The sequence below is a fragment of the Salmo salar genome, chromosome ssa20, assembly GCF_905237065.1.
Source record: "Salmo salar chromosome ssa20, Ssal_v3.1, whole genome shotgun sequence".
Taxonomy (NCBI): domain Eukaryota; kingdom Metazoa; phylum Chordata; class Actinopteri; order Salmoniformes; family Salmonidae; genus Salmo; species Salmo salar.
The window spans coordinates 91,625,055-91,646,437 of NC_059461.1; the positions used below are offsets into that span (position 1 = coordinate 91,625,055).

Below are 21,383 nucleotides of genomic sequence, written 5' to 3' on the forward strand. Positions count from 1 at the left end.
TACATCGTGCACTACGTTAGACCAGGACCCATAGGGAATCATGTCGTGGCTGAACAGATACAAAGTCCACGTCATCATTGATTTACCCACTACTTCCTGTCTAAGCTGACTCTGTGTTATGGTTGTTATCACTGTAAGTTCAAAGGTTAAGCCTAGGAAGTCACTGAGAAAAACAACACACTGAAAGGACATGGGGTACACACACATATCTCTCTCTCTCTCTCCACTATAGTCAAAAGCTTAGTGAGACAGATATGCCTCCAAAGCTACCGACCACAGCTGAAAGATGACCGTTTTGTCACCTTCTAACATAGGAAGCCTAATGTTGTCCTGTGACACGAAGCTGTCGTATCATATCTACTGTATAGTGAGCGTATGTGCTGACACCATCTTAGCTTCCTGTCTCTGAGTTAATGACCCATAGGTCACCTCAATCACCTGCGCAAGCATTAGGCCACAATAGTCAAATGTTCTGGGCTCCCCGCTTACATCTGACATTACAATATCTACTGTATAAGGAGCATATGACAGGGTGAAACCCTCGTAGACACCTGTACGTGACAGGGTGAAACCCTCGTAGACACCTGTACGTGACAGGGTGAAACCCTCGTAGACACCTGTACGTGACAGGGTGAAACCCTCGTAGACACCTGTACGTGACAGGGTGAAACCCTCGAATCTACCTGTACGTGACAGGGTGAAACCCTCGAATCTACCTGTACGTGACAGGGTGAAACCCTCGAATCTACCTGTACGTGACAGGGTGAAACCCTCGAATCTACCTGTACGTGACAGGGTGAAACCCTCGAATCTACCTGTACGTGACAGGGTGAAACCCTCGAATCTACCTGTACGTGACAGGGTGAAACCCTCGAATCTACCTGTACGTGACAGGGTGAAACCCTCGAATCTACCTGTACGTGACAGGGTGAAACCCTCGAATCTACCTGTACGTGACAGGGTGAAACCCTCGAATCTACCTGTACGTGACAGGGTGAAACCCTCGAATCTACCTGTACATGACAGGGTGAAACCCTCGAATCTACCTGTACGTGACAGGGTGAAACCCTCGAATCTACCTGTACGTGACAGGGTGAAACCCTCGAATCTACCTGTACGTGACAGGGTGAAACCCTCGAATCTACCTGTACGTGACAGGGTGAAACCCTCGAATCTACCTGTACGTGACAGGGTGAAACCCTCGAATCTACCTGTACGTGACAGGGTGAAACCCTCGAATCTACCTGTACGTGACAGGGTGAAACCCTCGTAGATACCTGTACATGACAGGGTGAAACCCTCGTAGATACCTGTACATGACAGGGTGAAGCCCTCGTAGATACCTGTATATGACAGGGTGAAGCCCTCGTCGATACCTGTATATGACAGGGTGAAACCCTCGAAGCTAGCTGCATATTACAAGGTGAAACCCTCGTTGATACCTGTGCTGCAGAGATGGTTGTCCTTCTTGAAGGCTCTCCTATCTCCATAGAGGAACTCTGGAGCTCTGTCAGAGTGGACATCGGGTTCTTGGTCACCTCTTGGAAGTTGAAGTATCTTGGTGTTTCCACAAATCTTCCATTTAAGAATGATGGAGGCCACTGTGTTCTAGGGGACCTTCAACGCTGCAGACATTTTTTGGTACCCTTCCCCAGATCTGTGCCTCGACACAAACCTGTCTCGGAGCTCTACGGACAATGCCTTTGACCTCATGGCTTGGTTTTTACTCTGACATGCACTGTCAACTGTGGGACCTTATATAGACAGGTGTGTGCCTTTCAAAATCATGTCCAATCAATTGAATTTACCACAGGTGGACTCCAATCAAGTTGTAGAAACATCTCAAGGATGATCAATGGAAACAGGAAGCACCTGAGCTCAATTGAGTCTCGTAGCAAAGGGTCTGAATACTGATGTAAATAAGGTATCTGTTTTTTTAGTTTTAATACATTTGCAAACAGTTGTAAAAACCTGTTTTCGCTTTGTCATCATGGGGTATTGTGTGTAGATTGATGAGGATTTAAAAAAAATGTCATTCCTTTTAGAATAAGGCTGTAATGTAACAACATTTTTTTAAAGTCAAAGTGTCTGAATACTTTCCGAATGCACTATATTTACCTACATCTAACAGTTTCTACAATGTATACTGAACAAAAATAAACACAAAATGTAACAATTGAAATGATTTTACTGAGTTACAGGAAATCATTCAAATGAAATAAATTAGGCCTTTATCTATGGATTTCACATGACTGGGCAGGGGCGCAATCTTGGGTGGACCTGGGAGGGCACAGGTCCACCCACTTGGGAGCCATCGCCAGCCAATCAGAAAGAGTGTTTGCCCACAAATGTGCTTTATTAGAGACGTAAATATTCCCCAGTTTCATCAGCTGTCTGGGTGGCTGGACTCAGACGATCCCGCAGGTGAAGAAGCCGGATGTGGAGGTCCTGGGCTGGCATGGTTACACGTGGTCTGCAGTTGTGAGGCCGGTTGGACGTGCTAGCAAATTCTCTAAAAATGACATTGGAGGTGGCTTATGGTAGAGAAATTAACATTAAATTCTCTGGCAACAGCTCTGGTGGACATTCCTGCAGTCAGCATGCCAATTGCACGCTCCCTCAAAACTTGAGACATTTGTGGCATTGGGTTGTGGCATTGTGTTGTGTGAAAAAACTGCTAATTGTAGAGTGGCCTTTTGTTGTCCCCCAGCACAAGGTGCACCTGTGTAATGACCATGCTGTTTAACCAGCTTCTTGATATGCCACACCTGTCAGGTGGATGGATTATCTTGGCAAAGCAGAAATTCTCATTAACAGGGTAAACAAAAATGTGCACAACATTTTAGAGAAATGAGCTTTTTGTGCGTATGGACAATTTATGGGATCTTTTATCTCATGAAACATGTTGCATTTAGTCTATGTTGCCTTCCTTGTTAAATAAATACATGAAACACGGTTGGGTGGATGACTTGAAAAATGAAATCTGTAAACCTACTATTAAAGTTAGCTGCTGTGGAGAATATTTCATAGCCTACAATAAAAAAATATATACTTTTTTTTTGCATTTAAAGTAATGATGGACGATCGTTTCCCTTTGCTTATTTGAGCTGTTCTTGCCATAATATGGACTTGGTCTTTAACCAAATAGGGCTATCTTCTGTATACCACCCCTATCTTGTCACAACACAACTGATTGGCTCAAACGCATTAAGGAGGAAAGAAATTCCACTAATTAACTTTTAACGTGTCACACCTGTTAATTGAAATGCATTCCAGGTGATTACCTCATGAAGCTGGTTGAGAGAATGCCAAGAGTGTGCAAAGCTGTCATCAAGGCAAAGGGTGGCTACATTGAAGAATCTGAATTTGTTTAACACTTCGTTTTTGGTTACTACATGATTCCCTATGTGTTATTTCATAGTTTCGATGTCTTCCCTATTAATAGTAAAATAGTCAAAATAAAGAAAAAAAAACCCTTAAATGAGTAGCTGTGTCCAAACTTTCGACTGGTACTGTGTGTGTACATTTATGTTTGAGCACGACACACGTGTGTTTTCTCTGGCTTGTCCTATGTACTGTGACAGAGACCACCAGCGCCGGGGCACCAGACAACATTCACATAATCTATTTAATAGCTCGACTGTGTTGTTGAAAGCTACGTCATCCGTCCTGTGACAGTCCACTGGTGACAGAGAGACCATGGCTAATTGAGAATCCAAAATATTACACCGCCTCATTTCACCTAAAGAACCCCGAGGAGGTCAAAACAGAGACACCCCACAGTCAGTGAGAGTTACGTCCCAAATGGCAGTATATCCCTACATAGTGCACTAAATAGGGAATAGGGTGCTCTCTGGGACAGTACCAACATGCCAGTAACAGGGAGGCCTGCGCCGTTTACAGTTCTACCGTCCCCTTTAACAACCCTCCAGATGCTGCTGTATGTGTCCATAATGACACCCTAGTCCCTGTATACTGCACTACTTTGGGCCACTCTAGTCCCTGTATACTGCACTACTTTGGACCACTCCAGTCCCTGTATAGTACACTACTTTGGACCACTCCAGTCCCTGTATAGTGCACTACTTTGGACCACTCCAGTCCCTGTATAGTACACTACTTTGGACCACTCCAGTCCCTGTATAGTACACTACTTTGGACCACTCCAGTCCCTGTATAGTGCACTACTTTGGACCACTCTAGTCCCTGTATAGTACACTACTTTGGACCACTCCAGTCCCTGTATAGTGCACTACTTTGGACCACTCCAGTCCCTGTATAGTGCACTACTTTGGACCACTCCAGTCCCTGTATAGTGCACTACTTTGGACCACTCCAGTCCCTGTATAGTACACTACTTTGGACCACTCCAGTCCCTGTATAGTGCACTACTTTGGACCACCCTAGTCCCTGTATAGTACACTACTTTGGACCACTCCAGTCCCTGTATAGTGCACTACTTTGGACCACTCCAGTCCCTGTATAGTGCACTACTTTGGACCACTCCAGTCCCTGTATAGTGCACTACTTTGGACCACTCCAGTCCCTGTATAGTACACTACTTTGGACCACTCCAGTCCCTGTATAGTGCACTACTTTGGACCACTCCAGTCCCCTGTATAGTGCACTACTTTGGACCACTCCAGTCCCTGTATAGTGCACTACTTTGGACCACTCTAGTCCCTGTATACTGCACTACTTTGGACCACTCCAGTCCCTGTATAGTGCACTACTTTGGACCACTCCAGTCCCTGTATAGTACACTACTTTGGACCACTCCAGTCCCCTGTATAGTGCACTACTTTGGACCACTCCAGTCCCTGTATAGTGCACTACTTTGGACCACTCTAGTCCCTGTATAGTGCACTACTTTGGACCACTCCAGTCCCTGTATAGTGCACTACTTTGGACCACTCCAGTCCCTGTATAGTACACTACTTTGGACCACTCCAGTCCCCTGTATAGTGCACTACTTTGGACCACTCCAGTCCCTGTATAGTGCACTACTTTGGACCACTCCAGTCCCTGTATAGTGCACTACTTTGGACCACTCCAGTCCCTGTATAGTGCACTACTTTGGACCACTCCAGTCCCTGTATAGTGCACTACTTTGGACCACTCCAGTCCCTGTATAGTGCACTACTTTGGACCACTCAAGTCCCTGTATACTGCACTACTTTGGACCACTCCAGTCCCTGTATAGTGCACTACTTTGGACCACTCCAGTCCCTGTATAGTGCACTACTTTGGACCACTCCAGTCCCTGTATAGTGCACTACTTTGGACCACTCCAGTCCCTGTATAGTACACTACTTTGGACCACTCCAGTCCCCTGTATAGTGCACTACTTTGGACCACTCCAGTCCCTGTATAGTGCACTACTTTGGACCACTCTAGTCCCTGTATACTGCACTACTTTGGACCACTCCAGTCCCTGTATAGTACACTACTTTGGACCACTCCAGTCCCTGTATACTGCACTACTTTGGACCACCCTAGTCCCTGTATAGTACACTACTTTGGACCACTCCAGTCCCTGTATAGAGCACTACTTTGGACCACTCCAGTCCCTGTATAGTGCACTACTTTGGACCACTCAAGTCCCTGTATACTGCACTACTTTGGACCACTCCAGTCCCTGTATAGTGCACTACTTTGGACCACTCAAGTCCCTGTATACTGCACTACTTTGGACCACTCCAGTCCCTGTATACTGCACTACTTTGGACCACCCTAGTCCCTGTATAGTGCACTACTTTGGACCACTCCAGTCCCTGTATACTGCACTACTTTGGACCACCCCAGTCCCTGTATAGTGCACTACTTTGGACCACCCCAGTCCCTGTATAGAGCACTACTTTGGACCACCCCAGTCCCTGTATAGAGCACTACTTTGGACCAGAGGCCTGGTGATAATACTAAGAAATTGACTGGATTCCGCTCTGTGAGTTTCTGGTATTTCTCTTCCTTCCCTCCCTCTCCCTGGACTGGATGTCCTGCCCAGTGATATTTGAGCTGGGGGGGGTTAGAGATATTTAAGAAACATCCAGTGAGGAGACATGGGAGATACAGCAGGGAGACACAGCAGGGAGACACAGCAGGGAGACATGGGAGACACAGCAGGGAGACACAGCAGGGAGACATGGAGATACAGCAGGGAGACACAGCAGGGAGACATGGAGACACAGCAGGGAGACACAGCAGGGAGACATGGAGATACAGCAGGGAGACACAGCAGGGAGACATGGAGATACAGCAGGGAGACACAGCAGGGAGACACAGCAGGGAGACATGGGAGATACAGCAGGGAGACACAGCAGGGAGACACAGGGAGACACAGCAGGGAGACACAGCAGGGAGACACATCAGGGAGACACAGCAGGGAGACACAGCAGGGAGATACAGCAGGGAGACACAGCAGGGAGAGAGTTAGACAGGGGGGTAATTCTGGGACCCAGGCCTGGAGAGGGGAGTACAGGTCCTGTCCAGATCCAGACCCAGCAGCCACACTATCTATCCTGGGACTGGGATGCAATCAGATTCCCCAGCAGCACAGACTGAGATCTGAAGAGTTAATTAACTGGAAGCAGGAGCCATACCTCAGACAGATCAGTGGCGGCTGGTGCCGTTTAAAATGAGGGAGAACACTTTTTGCATGAGCACATGGCCTTATTTCTATTACAGCATATTGGATGACTGTCATTCATATTCCACTCATCCAGTTCAATGTAGCGTCGGTAGGTTGTCGTGACATTGACTTTCATTAAATCTGATGACTTACGTACTGAATCAACTATGTTTAATTGTTACTCAATTAAATGAATCGTGTAACAATTAACTCATTAGGAATTTGGGGCACCGCGGAAGAAGTTGTTTAATGAGTTACTAACTCATCTCAAGATGATTTAAGACATATCAACGGCAAGTCATTTATTAATCAATTACCTCATATCAGTCTCATTCTGAACGTCACAGGCTTCTTGAACGTGCAAGAACCCCAGCATTTTCTGATTATTCAGTTCTACACAAATGTTATTTAATTATGTATTTACTAACTAAATAATAACACAGAATACCCATGCACACATACATGAGACAAAAGTCCCTTAGTGGACTGACAAGATATGGCTCTGGTTGTCCACCAGAGGTCACAATGTCCTCCTTTAGTTGTCTGGTCTCCAATGGTGATGAGCGGAGTAGGATATGTCATTTAGATTTGCTTTTCTCGACATATGATATAAGACAGCTAATCAGCTGTACCAGTAGGGCGGCAGGTGGCCTAGTGGTTAGAGTGTTGGGCCAGTAACCGAAAGGTTGCTGGATCGAATCCCCGAGCTGACAAGGTAAAAATGTGAGGTTCTGCCCCTGAACAAGGCAGTTAACCCACTGCTCCCCGGGCGCCGAAGACGTGGATGTCAATTAAGGCAGCCCCCCGCACCTCTCTGATTCAGAGGGGTTGGGTTAAATGCGTTAGACACATATATAGTGAAAGTTCTAGATCACTGTGCAGCTGCAGACTGGCGGTATCCTGGTCTGGTAGGTGAGGTTATCTTCATCACCTCGTGTTGAGGCTAAGCATTTCAAACGTGTGGAGCACGGTCTCACACAAATACATATACAGCACATATAGGAAATTTTAGACATTTTTGGTGCATTTAGTTACTTCCTATTGCACAGTAAAGCCTACAAAAATAGATGCTTGGTGGTATAAAAATAGACATCCGGATAGAAACACTAATTTAATGTAGGAAAACAAACATAAGCTACAGTAGACCTTTATCGCAAAACATTGTTTTTAAATCTATTATTTGGTGACGTGAATATATTTAGTATAGTTTTATCGAAAAAGGAGAACGTTTGAAATGTTTTACTATTTATATGAAATTTACTGAATAGGATGGTCCTCCCCTTCCTCCTCTGAGGAGCCTCCACTGCTTCATATCCTGTTAGACTTCAGTGCAGCTTTAGACATTATTGATCCTAGTCTACTGCCGGAAAACGTATGTGTTATGGCTTTACACCCCCTGCTATAATGGCTTTACACCCCCTGCTATAATGGCTTTACACCCCCTGCTATAATGGCTTTACACCCCCTGCTATAATGTGGATAAAGAGTTACTTGTCTAACAGAACACAGACGGTGTTCTTTAATGGAAGCCTATCAAATATAATCAGGAATTCCCCAGGGTAGCTGTTTAGGCCCCTTGCTGTTTCAATTTTTACTAATGACATGCCACTGACTTTGAGCCAGAGTGTCTATGTATGTGGATGACTCAACACTATACACGTCAGCTACTACAGCAACTGAAATTACTGCAACACTTAACAAAGAGCTGCAGTTAGTTTCAGAATGGGAGGCAAGGAATAAGTTACCCCTAAATATTTCTAAAACTAAAAGCATTGTATTTGGAACAAAACACTCACTAAACCCTAAACCTCAACTAAATCTTGTAATACATAATGTGGAAATTGGGCCAGTTGATTTGACTAAACTGCTTGGAGTAACACTAGATTGTAAACTGTCATGGTCAAAACATATTGATGCAGTAGTAGCTAAGATGGGGAGAAGTCTGTCCATAATAAACCGATGTTCTGCCTTCTCAACAACACTATCAACAAGGCAGGTCCTACAGGCCCTAGTTTCTACCTTCTTAACAACACTATCAACAAGGCAGGTCCTACAGGCCCTAGTTTCTACCTTCTTAACAACACTATCAACAAGGCAGGTCCTACAGGCCCTAGTTTCTACCTTCTTAACAACACTATCAACAAGGCAGGTCCTACAGGCCCTAGTTTCTACCTTCTTAACAACACTATCAACAAGGCAGGTCCTACAGGCCCTAGTTTCTACCTTCTTAACAACACTATCAACAAGGCAGGTCCTACAGGCCCTAGTTTCTACCTTCTTAACAACACTATCAACAAGGCAGGTCCTACAGGCCCTAGTTTCTACCTTCTCAACAACACTATCAACAAGGCAGGTCCTACAGGCCCTAGTTTCTACCTTCTTAACAACACAGGTCCTACAGGCCCTAGTTTCTACCTTCTTAACAACACTATCAACAAGGCAGGTCCTACAGACTCTAGTTCTGTCGCACCTGGACTACTGTTCAGTCGTGTGGTCAGGTGCTACAGAAAAGAACAGGGCAGCACATCTGGCTCTTGGATGTACACAGAGCTAACATTAATAATATGCATGTCAATCTCTCCTGGCTCAAAGTGGAGGAGAGATTGACTTCATTACTACTTTTATTTTATGAGAGGTATTGACATGTTGAATGCACCGAGCTGTCTGTCTAAACTACTGGCACACAGCTTGGAAACCCCATCCATACCCCACAAGACATGCCACCAGAGGTCTGTTTAAACTACTGGCACACAGCTCAGACACCCATCCATACCCCACAAGACACGCCACAAGAGGTCTCTTCACAGTCCCCAAAGTCCAGAACAGACTATGGGAGGAGCACAGTACTACATAGAGTCATGACTACATGGAACTCTATTCCACATCAGGTAAACTGACTGACGCGTGCAGTAACCACGTCAATACGCCCAACACCCAGTCTCATAGAACAACCCCTTCCCTTCTCTTCCTTCCCTTCAATGCACAGGCAGCCTCATACCTCTGAAACACTGCAGTATTGAGAGCTGTTTTCTTAACGTGCTGAGACTGACTATTAATAGTCAGTATGCAATATCATATCACCATCATACCATCTCTTCTACTTCTCAACCTAAATATAGCTGTCAAATTAAGCCTGGCAGGCATTTTCACTGCAATTAAATGATGGTGTGACTGCTGACACACACAGGCGCACACACACACACACACACACACACACAAGATCGGGCCGTGAGACACATGAAAGCTCCATTGTCTTGTAGAATGCGCTCAGCCTGTCCCAGATTGGCCCTAGTTTCAACGAGGCCACGGCCGCAAATTTCAACCATCTCTTTCTGAAGGAGAGAGAAAAAGAGGCCGTACACAAGCATCTGAAGCACATGTGAGTGTATTTTAATACAGAAAAAAGTTTTAGTGAGAAGAAAGACAGATCTGTTTCTGATTAGAGACCGGAGCGAAGAGGGAGAAAGACGGAGCGAAAGAAAGAGGGAGAGAGAAAGAGGGAGAGAGAAAGAGGGAGAGAGAAAGAGAGGGAGAGAAAGAGAGGGAGAGAAAGAGGGAGAGAAGAAAGGGAGAGAGAGAGAAAGAGGGAGAGAAAGAGAGAAAAAGAAAGGGAGAGAGAGAGAAAGAGGGAGAGAAAGAGAGAGGGAGAAAGAGATGGGAGAGAGAGAGAAAGAGAGAGCGAGAAAAAGAAAGAGGGAGAGAAAGAGAAAAAGAAAGAGGGAGAGAGAAAGAGGGAGAGAGAAAGAGAGGGAGAGAAGAAAGGGAGAGAGAGAGAAAGAGGGAGAGAAAGAGAGAAAAAGAAAGAGGGAGAGAGAAAGAGGGAGAGAAAGAAATGGGAGAGACAGACAGACAGAGAGAGAGAAAGAGGGAGAGAGAAAGAGGGAGAGAGAAAGAGAGGGAGAGAAGAAAGGGAGAGAGAGAGAAAGAGGGAGAGAAAGAGAGAAAAAGAAAGAGGGAGAGAGAAAGAGGGAGAGAGAAAGAGAGGGAGAGAAGAAAGGGAGAGAGAGAGAAAGAGAGGGAGAGAAGAAAGGGAGAGAGAGAGAAAGAGGGAGAGAGAAAGAGGGAGAGAGAAAGAGAGGGAGAAAGAAATGGGAGAGACAGACAGAGAGAGAGAGAGTTAAAGCAGTGAGAGTTTCTCTGAGCTGGTGGGAATCTCCATTCACATGGAGCAGGACCATAATAAATGTGTTTTTTTCAGAGAGCGACCCGTTCTCCATCCTGGCAGACACTGTGATTCATGCCGCGATACGGGAACGAGAGAACGAAACACTCAGTAGACCAAGAGTCCAAAACACACCTCTCTGTCTGCTCTGGTTTCAGCTGGTTTGTGTCACTCTCCAAAGCAATTCCATTGTTGTTGACTCTTTGTAATTAGAAAATAGACCAAAGAATTCCTGTTAAACCTCATTTATTCCCAGTTATATTTACATATACAGGTCACAACTTAACATACAATCATTTCATTTTAACGGTCCACTTTACAAAGCCATCGGGCCTTTCTTCCTTCACCACCGTGTGCGTGGCTTCAGGTGGTCCAGGGAGACATGTAGAGCCTAGCTGAGAGACCAGGTTAACTCTGGTTAGACCAGGTGTGTTAGGACAACAGAACGTGGACCTGCTGAGGAGATCGTGGTACCAGGTTGTCTGGTTCCTTGTAGCTGTTGGCTGGGCTGGTCACGGCTGTGTACACCTCTCCATACGCCCTGCACACCAGCTCTGTCGACTGGTTGAAGATCTGATCCCTGTAATGGGAGAGGGGGGACATAGATCAGTTACTGAGGGGGGGACATAGATAATTTACTGAGGGGGGGACATAGATCAGTTACTGAGGGGGGGGACATAGATCAGTTACTGAGGGGGGGACATAGATAATTTACTGAGGGGGGGACATAGATCAGTTACTGAGGGGGGACATAGATCAGTTACTGAGGGGGGACGACATAGATCAGTTACTGAGGGGCGACGACATAGATCAGTTACTGAGGGCGGGGACATAGATCAGTTACTGAGGGGGGGACATAGATCAGTTACTGAGGGGGGGACATAGATCAGTTACTGAGGGGGGGACATAGATCAGTTACTGAGGGAGGGACGACATAGATCAGTTACTGAGGGGGGGACATAGATCAGTTACTGAGGGGGACGACATAGATCAGTTACTGAGGGGGGGGACATAGATCAGTTACTGAGGGGGGACGTCATAGATCAGTTACTGAGGGGGGGGACATAGATCAGTTACTGAGGGGGGGACATAGATCAGTTACTGAGGGGGGAAATAGATCAGTTACTGAGGGGGGGACATAGATCAGTTACTGAGGGGGGGACATAGATCAGTTACTGAGGGGGGGGACATAGATCAGTTACTGGGGGGGGACATAGATCAGTTACTGAGGGGGACGACGACATAGATCAGTTACTGAGGGGGACGACGACATAGATCAGTTACTGAGGGGGGGACATAGATCAGTTACTGAGGGGGGACATAGATCAGTTACTGAGGGGGGGACATAGATCAGTTACTGAGGGGGGACATAGATCAGTTACTGAGGGGACGACATAGATCAGTTACTGAGGGGGGGACGACATAGATCAGTTACTGAGGGGGGGACATAGATCAGTTACTGAGGGGGGGACATAGATCAGTTACTGAGGGGGGGACATAGATCAGTTACTGAGGGGGGACATAGATCAGTTACTGCGGGGGGGGACATAGATCAGTTACTGAGGGGGGGACATAGATCAGTTACTGAGGGGGGACATAGATCAGTTACTGGGGGGGACATAGATCAGTTACTGAGGGGGGGACATAGATCAGTTACTGAGGGGGGGACATAGATCAGTTACTGAGGGGGGGACATAGATCAGTTACTGAGGGGGGACATAGATCAGTTAATTGGGGGGACATAGATCAGTTAATTGGGGGGGAACATAGATCAGTTAATTGGGGGGAACATAGATCAGTTAATTGGGGGGACATAGATCAGTTACTGAGGGGGGACATAGATCAGTTACTGAGGGGGGACATAGATCAGTTACTGAGGGGGGACATAGATCAGTTACTGAGGGGGGGACATAGATCAGTTACTGAGGGGGGGACATAGATCAGTTACTGAGGGGGGGACATAGATCAGTTACTGAGGGGGGACATAGATCAGTTACTGAGGGGGGGACATAGATCAGTTACTGAGGGGGGGACATAGATCAGTTACTGAGGGGGAGACATAGATCAGTTACTGAGGGGGGGACATAGATCAGTTACTGAGGGGGGGACATAGATCAGTTACTGAGGGGGGACGACATAGATCAGTTACTGAGGGGGGGACATAGATCAGTTACTGAGGGGGGGACATAGATCAGTTACTGAGGGGGAGACATAGATCAGTTACAGAGGGGGGGACATAGATCAGTTACTGAGGGGGGGACATAGATCAGTTACTGAGGGAGGGGGACATAGATCAGTTACTGAGGGGGGACATAGATCATTTACTGAGGGGGGGAGACATAGATCAGTTACTGAGGGGGGGACATAGATCAGTTACTGAGGGGGGAGACATAGATCAGTTACTGAGGGGGGGACATAGATCAGTTACTGAGGGGGGGATTGATCAGTTACTGAGGGGGGACATAGATCAGTTACTGAGGGGGGAGACATAGATCAGTTACTGAGGGGGGGGACATAGATCAGTTACTGAGGGGGGGAGACATAGATCAGTTACTGAGGGGGGGGGGACATAGATCAGTTACTGAGGGGGGGGGACATAGATCCGTTAATTGGGGGGCATTCCCAATGCATGAGAAGGTAAAATATGTGTACGGTGTGTGTGTGTGTGAATACAATACATTTATTGGCCTAAAAAAAAAAAAATCTACGTTACTGTCTTACCCAGGAACAATCACATCTGATATATTTTAAATATTTTTAAGAAGAGAAGAGTGCTATATTTTCACCATCATCTCATCTCCCTCTGATACCCTAGTAGGTCATATGTTGACCTTCACCCCCCTCTGATACCCTCGTAGGTCATATGTTGACCTTCACCTCCCTCTGATACCCTAGTAAGTCATGTTGACCTTCATCTCCCTCTGATACCCTAGTAAGTCATGTTGACCTTCACCCCCCTCTGATACCCTAGTAGGTAATATGTTGACCTTCATCTCCCTCTGATACCCTAGTAGGTCATATGTTGACCTTCACCTCCCTCTGATACCCTAGTGAGTCATATGTTGACCTTCACCTCCCTCTGATACCCTAGTGAGTCATATGTTGACCTTCACCTCCCTCTGATACCCTAGTGAGTCATATGTTGACCTTCACCTCCCTCTGATACCCTAGTGAGTCATATGTTGACCTTCACCTCCCTCTGATACCCTAGTAGGTCATATGTTGACCTTCACCTCCCTCTGATACCCTAGTAGGTCATATGTTGACCTTCACCTCCCTCTGATACCCTAGTGAGTCATATGTTGACCTTCACCTCCCTCTGATACCCTAGTGAGTCATATGTTGACCTTCATCTCCCTCTGATACCCTAGTAGGTCATATGTTGACCTTCACCTCCCTCTGATACCCTAGTGAGTCATATGTTGACCTTCACCTCCCTCTGATACCCTAGTAGGTCATATGTTGACCTTCACCTCCCTCTGATACCCTAGTAGGTCATATGTTGACCTTCACCCCCCTCTGATACCCTAGTAGGTCATATGTTGACCTTCACCTCCCTCTGATACCCTAGTAGGTCATATGTTGACCTTCACCTCCCTCTGATACCCTAGTGAGTCATATGTTGACCTTCATCTCCCTCTGATACCCTAGTAGGTCATATGTTGACCTTCACCTCCCTCTGATACCCTAGTGAGTCATATGTTGACCTTCATCTCCCTCTGATACCCTAGTAGGTCATATGTTGACCTTCACCTCCCTCTGATACCCTAGTAGGTCATATGTTGACCTTCACCTCCCTCTGATACCCTAGTGAGTCATATGTTGACCTTCACCTCCCTCTGATACCCTAGTGAGTCATATGTTGACCTTCATCTCCCTCTGATACCCTAGTAGGTCATATGTTGACCTTCATCTCCCTCTGATACCCTAGTAGGTCATATGTTGACCTTCACCTCCCTCTGATACCCTAGTAGGTCATATGTTGACCTTCACCTCCCTCTGATACCCTAGTGAGTCATATGTTGACCTTCACCTCCCTCTGATACCCTAGTAGGTCATATGTTGACCTTCACCTCCCTCTGATACCCTAGTGAGTCATATGTTGACCTTCATCTCCCTCTGATACCCTAGTAGGTCATATGTTGACCTTCATGTCCCTCTGATACCCTAGTAGGTCATATGTTGACCTCCCTCTGATACCCTAGTGAGTCATATGTTGACCTTCACCTCCCTCTGATACCCTAGTGAGTCATATGTTGACCTTCATCTCCCTCTGATACCCTAGTAGGTCATATGTTGACCTTCACCTCCCTCTGATACCCTAGTGAGTCATATGTTGACCTTCACCTCCCTCTGATACCCTAGTGAGTCATATGTTGACCTTCATCTCCCTCTGATACCCTAGTAGGTCATATGTTGACCTTCATCTCCCTCTGATACCCTAGTAGGCCATATGTTGACCTTCACCTCCCTCTGATACCCTAGTAGGTCATATGTTGACCTTCACCCCCCTCTGATACCCTAGTAGGTCATATGTTGACCTTCACCTCCCTCTGATACCCTAGTAGGTCATATGTTGACCTTCACCTCCCTCTGATACCCTAGTAGGTCATATGTTGACCTTCACCTCCCTCTGATACCCTAGTAGGTCATATGTTGACCTTCACCTCCCTCTGATACCCTAGTGAGTCATGTTGACCTTCACCTCCCTCTGATACCCTAGTGAGTCATATGTTGACCTTCACCTCCCTCTGATACCCTAGTAGGTCATATGTTGACCTTCATCTCCCTCTGATACCCTAGTAGGTCATATGTTGACCTTCACCTCCCTCTGATACCCTAGTAGGTCATATGTTGACCTTCACCTCCCTCTGATACCCTAGTGAGTCATATGTTGACCTTCACCTCCCTCTGATACCCTAGTAGGTCATATGTTGACCTTCATCTCCCTCTGATACCCTAGTAGGTCATATGTTGACCTTCACCTCCCTCTGATACCCTAGTGAGTCATATGTTGACCTTCACCTCCCTCTGATACCCTAGTGAGTCATATGTTGACCTTCACCTCCCTCTGATACCCTAGTGAGTCATATGTTGACCTTCATCTCCCTCTGATACCCTAGTAGGTCATATGTTGATCTTCACCTCCCTCTGATACCCTAGTGAGTCATATGTTGACCTGCACCTCCCTCTGATACCCTAGTAGGTCATATGTTGACCTTCACCTCCCTCTGATACCCTAGTGAGTCATATGTTGACCTGCACCTCCCTCTGATACCCTAGTAGGTCATATGTTGACCTTCACCTCCCTCTGATACCCTAGTGAGTCATATGTTGACCTTCACCTCCCTCTGATACCCTAGTGAGTCATATGTTGACCTTCATCTCCATCTGATACCCTAGTAGGTCATATGTTGACCTTCATCTCCCTCTGATACCCTAGTAGGCCATATGTTGACCTTCACCTCCCTCTGATACCCTAGTAGGTCATATGTTGACCTTCACCTCCCTCTGATACCCTAGTGAGTCATATGTTGACCTTCACCTCCCTCTGATACCCTAGTGAGTCATATGTTGACCTTCTTCTCCCTCTGATACCCTAGTAGGTCATATGTTGACCTTCATCTCCCTCTGATACCCTAGTAGGTCATATGCTGACCTTCACCTCCCTCTGATACCCTAGTGAGTCATATGTTGACTTTCACCTCCCTCTGATACCCTAGTGAGTCATATGTTGACCTTCATCTCCCTCTGATACCCTAGTAGGTCATATGTTGACCTTCATCTCCCTCTGATACCCTAGTAGGTCATATGTTGACCTTCACCTCCCTCTGATACCCTAGTGAGTCATATGTTGACCTTCACCTCCCTCTGATACCCTAGTGAGTCATATGTTGACCTTCACCTCCCTCTGATACCCTAGTGAGTCATATGTTGACCTTCACCTCCCTCTGATACCCTAGTGAGTCATATGTTGACCTTCATCTCCCTCTGATACCCTAGTAGGTCATATGTTGATCTTCATCTCCCTCTGATACCCTAGTAGGTCATATGTTGACCTTCACCTCCCTGTGATACAATAGGAAGGGCTCAGTGGTACTAACACAGCATTAGGAGCTACTGTAATTCATTCAGCTGGAACAGCCAACCATGGAGAGGTTCTGCTCTATTTCCTGCTTTTCTGGAGAATCCACTATAGCTGGATGATTTGACTGTGACCCCGTTCAGAGATGATAACAACCAGAGCAGAGACTCATCAGTGGTGCACACTGACATCTACTGGTGAGAGTGAGTGAGTGAGTGAGTGAGTGAGTGAGTGAGTGAGTGAGTGAGTGAGTGAGTGAGTGAGTGAGTGAGTGAGTGAGTGAGTGGTAAGAGAAAGAGGGAGAAAGAGAGAGAGATTGGGAGAGTGTGAGAAAAGAGAGAGAGATAGAAAGAAGGATAGCGAGAGAGAGAGAGAGAAAGAGAGAGAGAGAGAGAGAAGGATAGATATATACAGTACCAGTCAAAGGTTTGGACACACCTACTCATTCAAGGGTTTTTCTTTAATAGTGAAGACATCAAAACTATGAAATAACATATGGAATCATGTAGTAACCAAAAAAGTGTTAAACATATCAAAATATATTTTATATTTGAGATTCAAATAGCCACCCCTGCCTTGACAGCTTTGCACACACTTCGCATTCTCTCAACCAGCTTCATGAGGTAATCACCTGGAATGCATTTCAATTAACCTGTCTGGGCCAGTGGGACGCTTGCGTCCCACCCTAATCAACAGCCAGTGGAATCGCGTCGCGCGAAATGCAAAACCTCATAAATGCTATAACTTCAATTTCTCAAACATATGACTATTTTACACCGTTTTATAGATACACCTCTCCTGAATCGAACCACGTTGTCCGATTTCAAAAAGGCTTTACAGCTAAAGCAAAACATTAGATTATGTTAGAGAACCCAGCCAGAAATAATCACACAGCCATTTTCAAAGCAACTAGCATGCATCACAAATACCCAAAACACAGCTAAATGCAGCACTAACCTTTGACAATCTTCATCAGATGACAATCTTAGGACATCATGTTACACAATACATGCATTTTTTGTTCGATAAAGTTCATATTTATATATAAAAACAGCATTTTACATCGGCGTGTGACATTCAGAAAATCTTTACCCTCAAATGCTTCCGATAAATCAGCGCTACAATTTACAAAATTACTATTCGAAAACATTGTTAAAATTTAATATTGTCATTCAAAGACTTATAGATTAACATGTCTTGAATGCCACTGCTTTGCCAGATTTAAAAATAACTTTACTGGGAAATCACACTTTGCAATAAACGACGTGGTATACCCAGCAAAATAGGCTAGGCTATACATGTTGGAGCCATCTTGGAATGATCAACCATCAAAAATACTATTGTAAATAAAACCTTACCTTTGATTATCTTTATCAGAAAGCACTTCCAGGAATCCCAGGTCCATAACAAATGTAGTTTTGTTCGAAAAAGTTAATCATTTATGTCCCAATTGTTAGCGCGCTCCGAAGGCTATTGAAAATGTACCGTGCTGAGTAGGACTTGTCGTCACGAATGTAATTTTTTTTTTTTATTCAAGTTCGTTCAAACATGTCAAACGTTGTATAACATAAATCTTTCAGGCCTTTTTCAACCAGAGCTTCAGTAATATTCCATGGGGACATTTGCATTGTCTTTCAAAACGTTTCGAAAGGGGAGGGTAGCCATGGGCGGTCGCGTCATAATGGTAAATGGCCCTCCACCTGTGACCACTTTCCACAGCCTCTCTTTCAGTCAATGTTGATAGTAGGAGACTCAAACCACTTTGTAAAGACTGGGGACATCTAGTGGAAGCCTTAGGGAGTGCTAAATGATTCATAACCCCCTGTGTTTCAATGGCAAATGTTTGAAGTGATATCCACACATCAGATTTCAGTTTCCTGTCAGGATTTGTCTCAGGGTTTTGACTGCCATATGAGTTCTGTTATACTCACAGACACCATTCAAACAGTTTTAGAAACTATAGGGTGTTTTCTATCCAAATCAAACAATTATATGCATATTCTAGTTACTGGGCAGGAGTAGTAACCAGATTAAATCGGGTACGTTTTTTATCCGGCCGTGCAAATACTGCCCCCTATCCCCAACAGGTTTAACAGGTGTGCCTTGTTAAAAGTTAGTTTGTGGAATTTATTTTCTTCTTAATGCGTTTGAGCCAATCAGCTGTGTTGTGAAAAGGTAGGAGTTGTATACAGAAGATAACCCTATTTGGTAAAGGACCAAGTCTATATAATGTCAAGAACAGCTCAAATAAGCAAAGAGAAACGACAGTCCATCATTACTTTAAGACATGAAGGTCAGTCAATACGGAACATTTCTTCAAGTGCAGTCGCAAAAACCATCAAGCGCTATGATGGAACTGGGTCTCATGAGGACCGCCACAGGAAAGGAAGACCCAGAGTTACCTCTGCTGCAGAGGATAAGTTCATTAGAGTTTCCAGCCTCAGAAATTGCAGCCCAAATAAATGCTTCACAGGGTTCAAGTAACAGACATCTCAACATCAACTGTTCAGAGGAGACTGCGTGAATCAGGCCTTCATGGTCGAATTGCTGCAAAGAAACCACTTCTAAAAGGACACCAATAATAAGAAGAGACTTGCTTGGGCCAAGAAAGATGAGAAATGGACATTTAAACCTGTGGAAATCTGTACTTTGGTCAGTGAGTCCAAATTTGAGATTTTCGGTTCCAACCGTCATGTCTTTTTGAGATGCAGAGTAGGTGAACAGATTATCTCCACAGGTGTGGTTCCCACCGTGAAGCATGGAGGAGGTGGTGTGATGGTGCTTTGCTGGTGACACAGAATTCAAGGCACACTTAACCAGCATGGCTACCACAGCATTCTGCAACGATACCCTATCTCATCTGGTTTGACCTTAGTAGGACTATCATTTGTTTTTCAACAGGACAATGACCCAACACACCTCCAGGCTGTGTAATGGCTATTTGACCAAGAAGGAGAGTGATGGAGTGCTGCATCAGATGACCTGGCCTCCACAGTCACCTGACCTCAACCCAATTGAGATGTTTTTGGGATGAGTTGGACCGCAGAGTGAAGGAAAAGCAGCCAACACGTGCTCAGCATATGTGGGGACTCCTTCAAGACTGTTGGAAAATCATTCCAGATGAAGCTGGTTGAGAGAATTCCAAGAGTGTGCAAAGCTGTCATCAAGGCAAAGGGTGGCTACTTTGAAGGATCTCAAATATAAAATATATTTGGATTTGTTCAACACTTTTTTGGTTACTACATGATTCCATGTGTTATTTCAAAGTTTTGATGTCTTCACTATTATTCTACAATGTAGAAAATAGTCAAAATAAAGACAAACCCTTGAATGAGTAGGTGTCCAAACTTTTGACTGGTATTGTATATACAGTTCACTCAGAAAGTATTCAGACCCCTTGACTTTTTCCACATTTTGTTACATTACAGCCTTATTCTAAAATGGATTACAATGTTTTTCATCAATCTTTACACAATACCCCATAATGACAAAGTAAAAACAGGTTTTTAGACATTTTTGCAAAAAAAATGAAACATCACATTTACATTAGTATAAAGACCGTTTACTCAGTACTTTGTTGAAGCACCTTTGGCAGCGATAACAGCCTCGAGTCTTCTTGGTTATGACGCTACAAGCTTGGCACACCTGTATTTGGGGAGTTTCTCCCATTCTTCTCTGCAGATCCTCTCAAGCTCTGTCAGGTTGGATGGGGAGCGTCGCTGCACAGCTATTTTCAGGTCTCTACAGAGATGTTCGATCGGGTTCAAGTCCAGGCTCCGGTTGGGCCACTCAAGGACATTTGGGTGCCTTTTGGCAAACTCCAAGCGGGCTGTCATGTGCCTATTACTGAAGAATGGCTTCCATCTGGCCGCTCTATCTTGAAGGCCTGATTGGTGGAGAGCTCCCATTTAAGAATGATGGAGGCCACTGTGTTATTGGGGACCTTCAATGCTACAGAAATGTTTTGGTTCCTTTCCCCAGATCTGTGCCTCAACACAATCCTGTCTCGGAGCTCTACGGAAAATTCCTTCGACCTCATGGCTTGGTTTTTGCTCTGACATGCACTGTCAACTGTGAGACCTTATATAGGCAGGTGTGTGCCTTTCCAAATCATGTCCAATCAATTGAATTTACAACAGGTGGACTCCAATCAAGTTGTAGAAACATCTCAAGGATGATCAAGGGAAACGGGATGCACCGGAGCTCAATTTCGAGTCTGATATCAAAGGGTCTGAATACTGATGTAAATAAAGTATTTTTGTTCTTTTAAAAATGTTTATTATTTAAAAAAACTGTTTTCTCTTTGTCATTTTGTGTATTGTGTGTAGATTGATTTATTTTTTAATTTAATGCATTTTTGAATAAGGCTGTAACGTAACAAAATGTAGAAAAAGTGAAAGGGTTTGAATACTTACCGAATACAGTGTACTTGTGAGGACTTTTTGGGGACCAACAATTGATTCCCATTCAAAATCATTTTTTTTCCTCGAACCCTAACCCCTAAACCT

At 45.1% G+C, this 21,383-nt stretch overlaps 1 protein-coding gene and 1 long non-coding RNA gene across 20 annotated transcripts in view; both read right to left on the minus strand.

Moving 5' to 3' along the window:
* Nucleotides 1-11,019: 11,019 nt before the first annotated feature.
* Nucleotides 11,020-21,383, minus strand: part of cog6 (component of oligomeric golgi complex 6) — a 119,118-nt gene continuing 108,754 nt past the window's right edge. The window contains exon 18 of the mRNA NM_001173877.1: nucleotides 11,020-11,370. Within this exon, the coding sequence (NP_001167348.1) occupies nucleotides 11,223-11,370 (148 nt within the window). The 3' untranslated portion in view covers nucleotides 11,020-11,222. The remainder of the gene's footprint in view (nucleotides 11,371-21,383) is intronic.
* Nucleotides 13,264-17,171, minus strand: LOC123729304 (uncharacterized). Of its 19 annotated transcripts, none has more exons than XR_006761059.1 (3): nucleotides 16,250-17,155; nucleotides 14,138-16,169; nucleotides 13,264-13,937 (listed from the first exon to the last, which is right to left on the minus strand). It is a non-coding gene; the product is annotated as an uncharacterized lncRNA (long non-coding RNA). The 19 variants fall into 19 exon arrangements; XR_006761061.1 differs by having other exon boundaries at nucleotides 13,265-16,169; nucleotides 16,250-16,569; nucleotides 16,730-17,171; XR_006761058.1 differs by having other exon boundaries at nucleotides 13,265-16,169; nucleotides 16,250-16,649; nucleotides 16,770-17,169.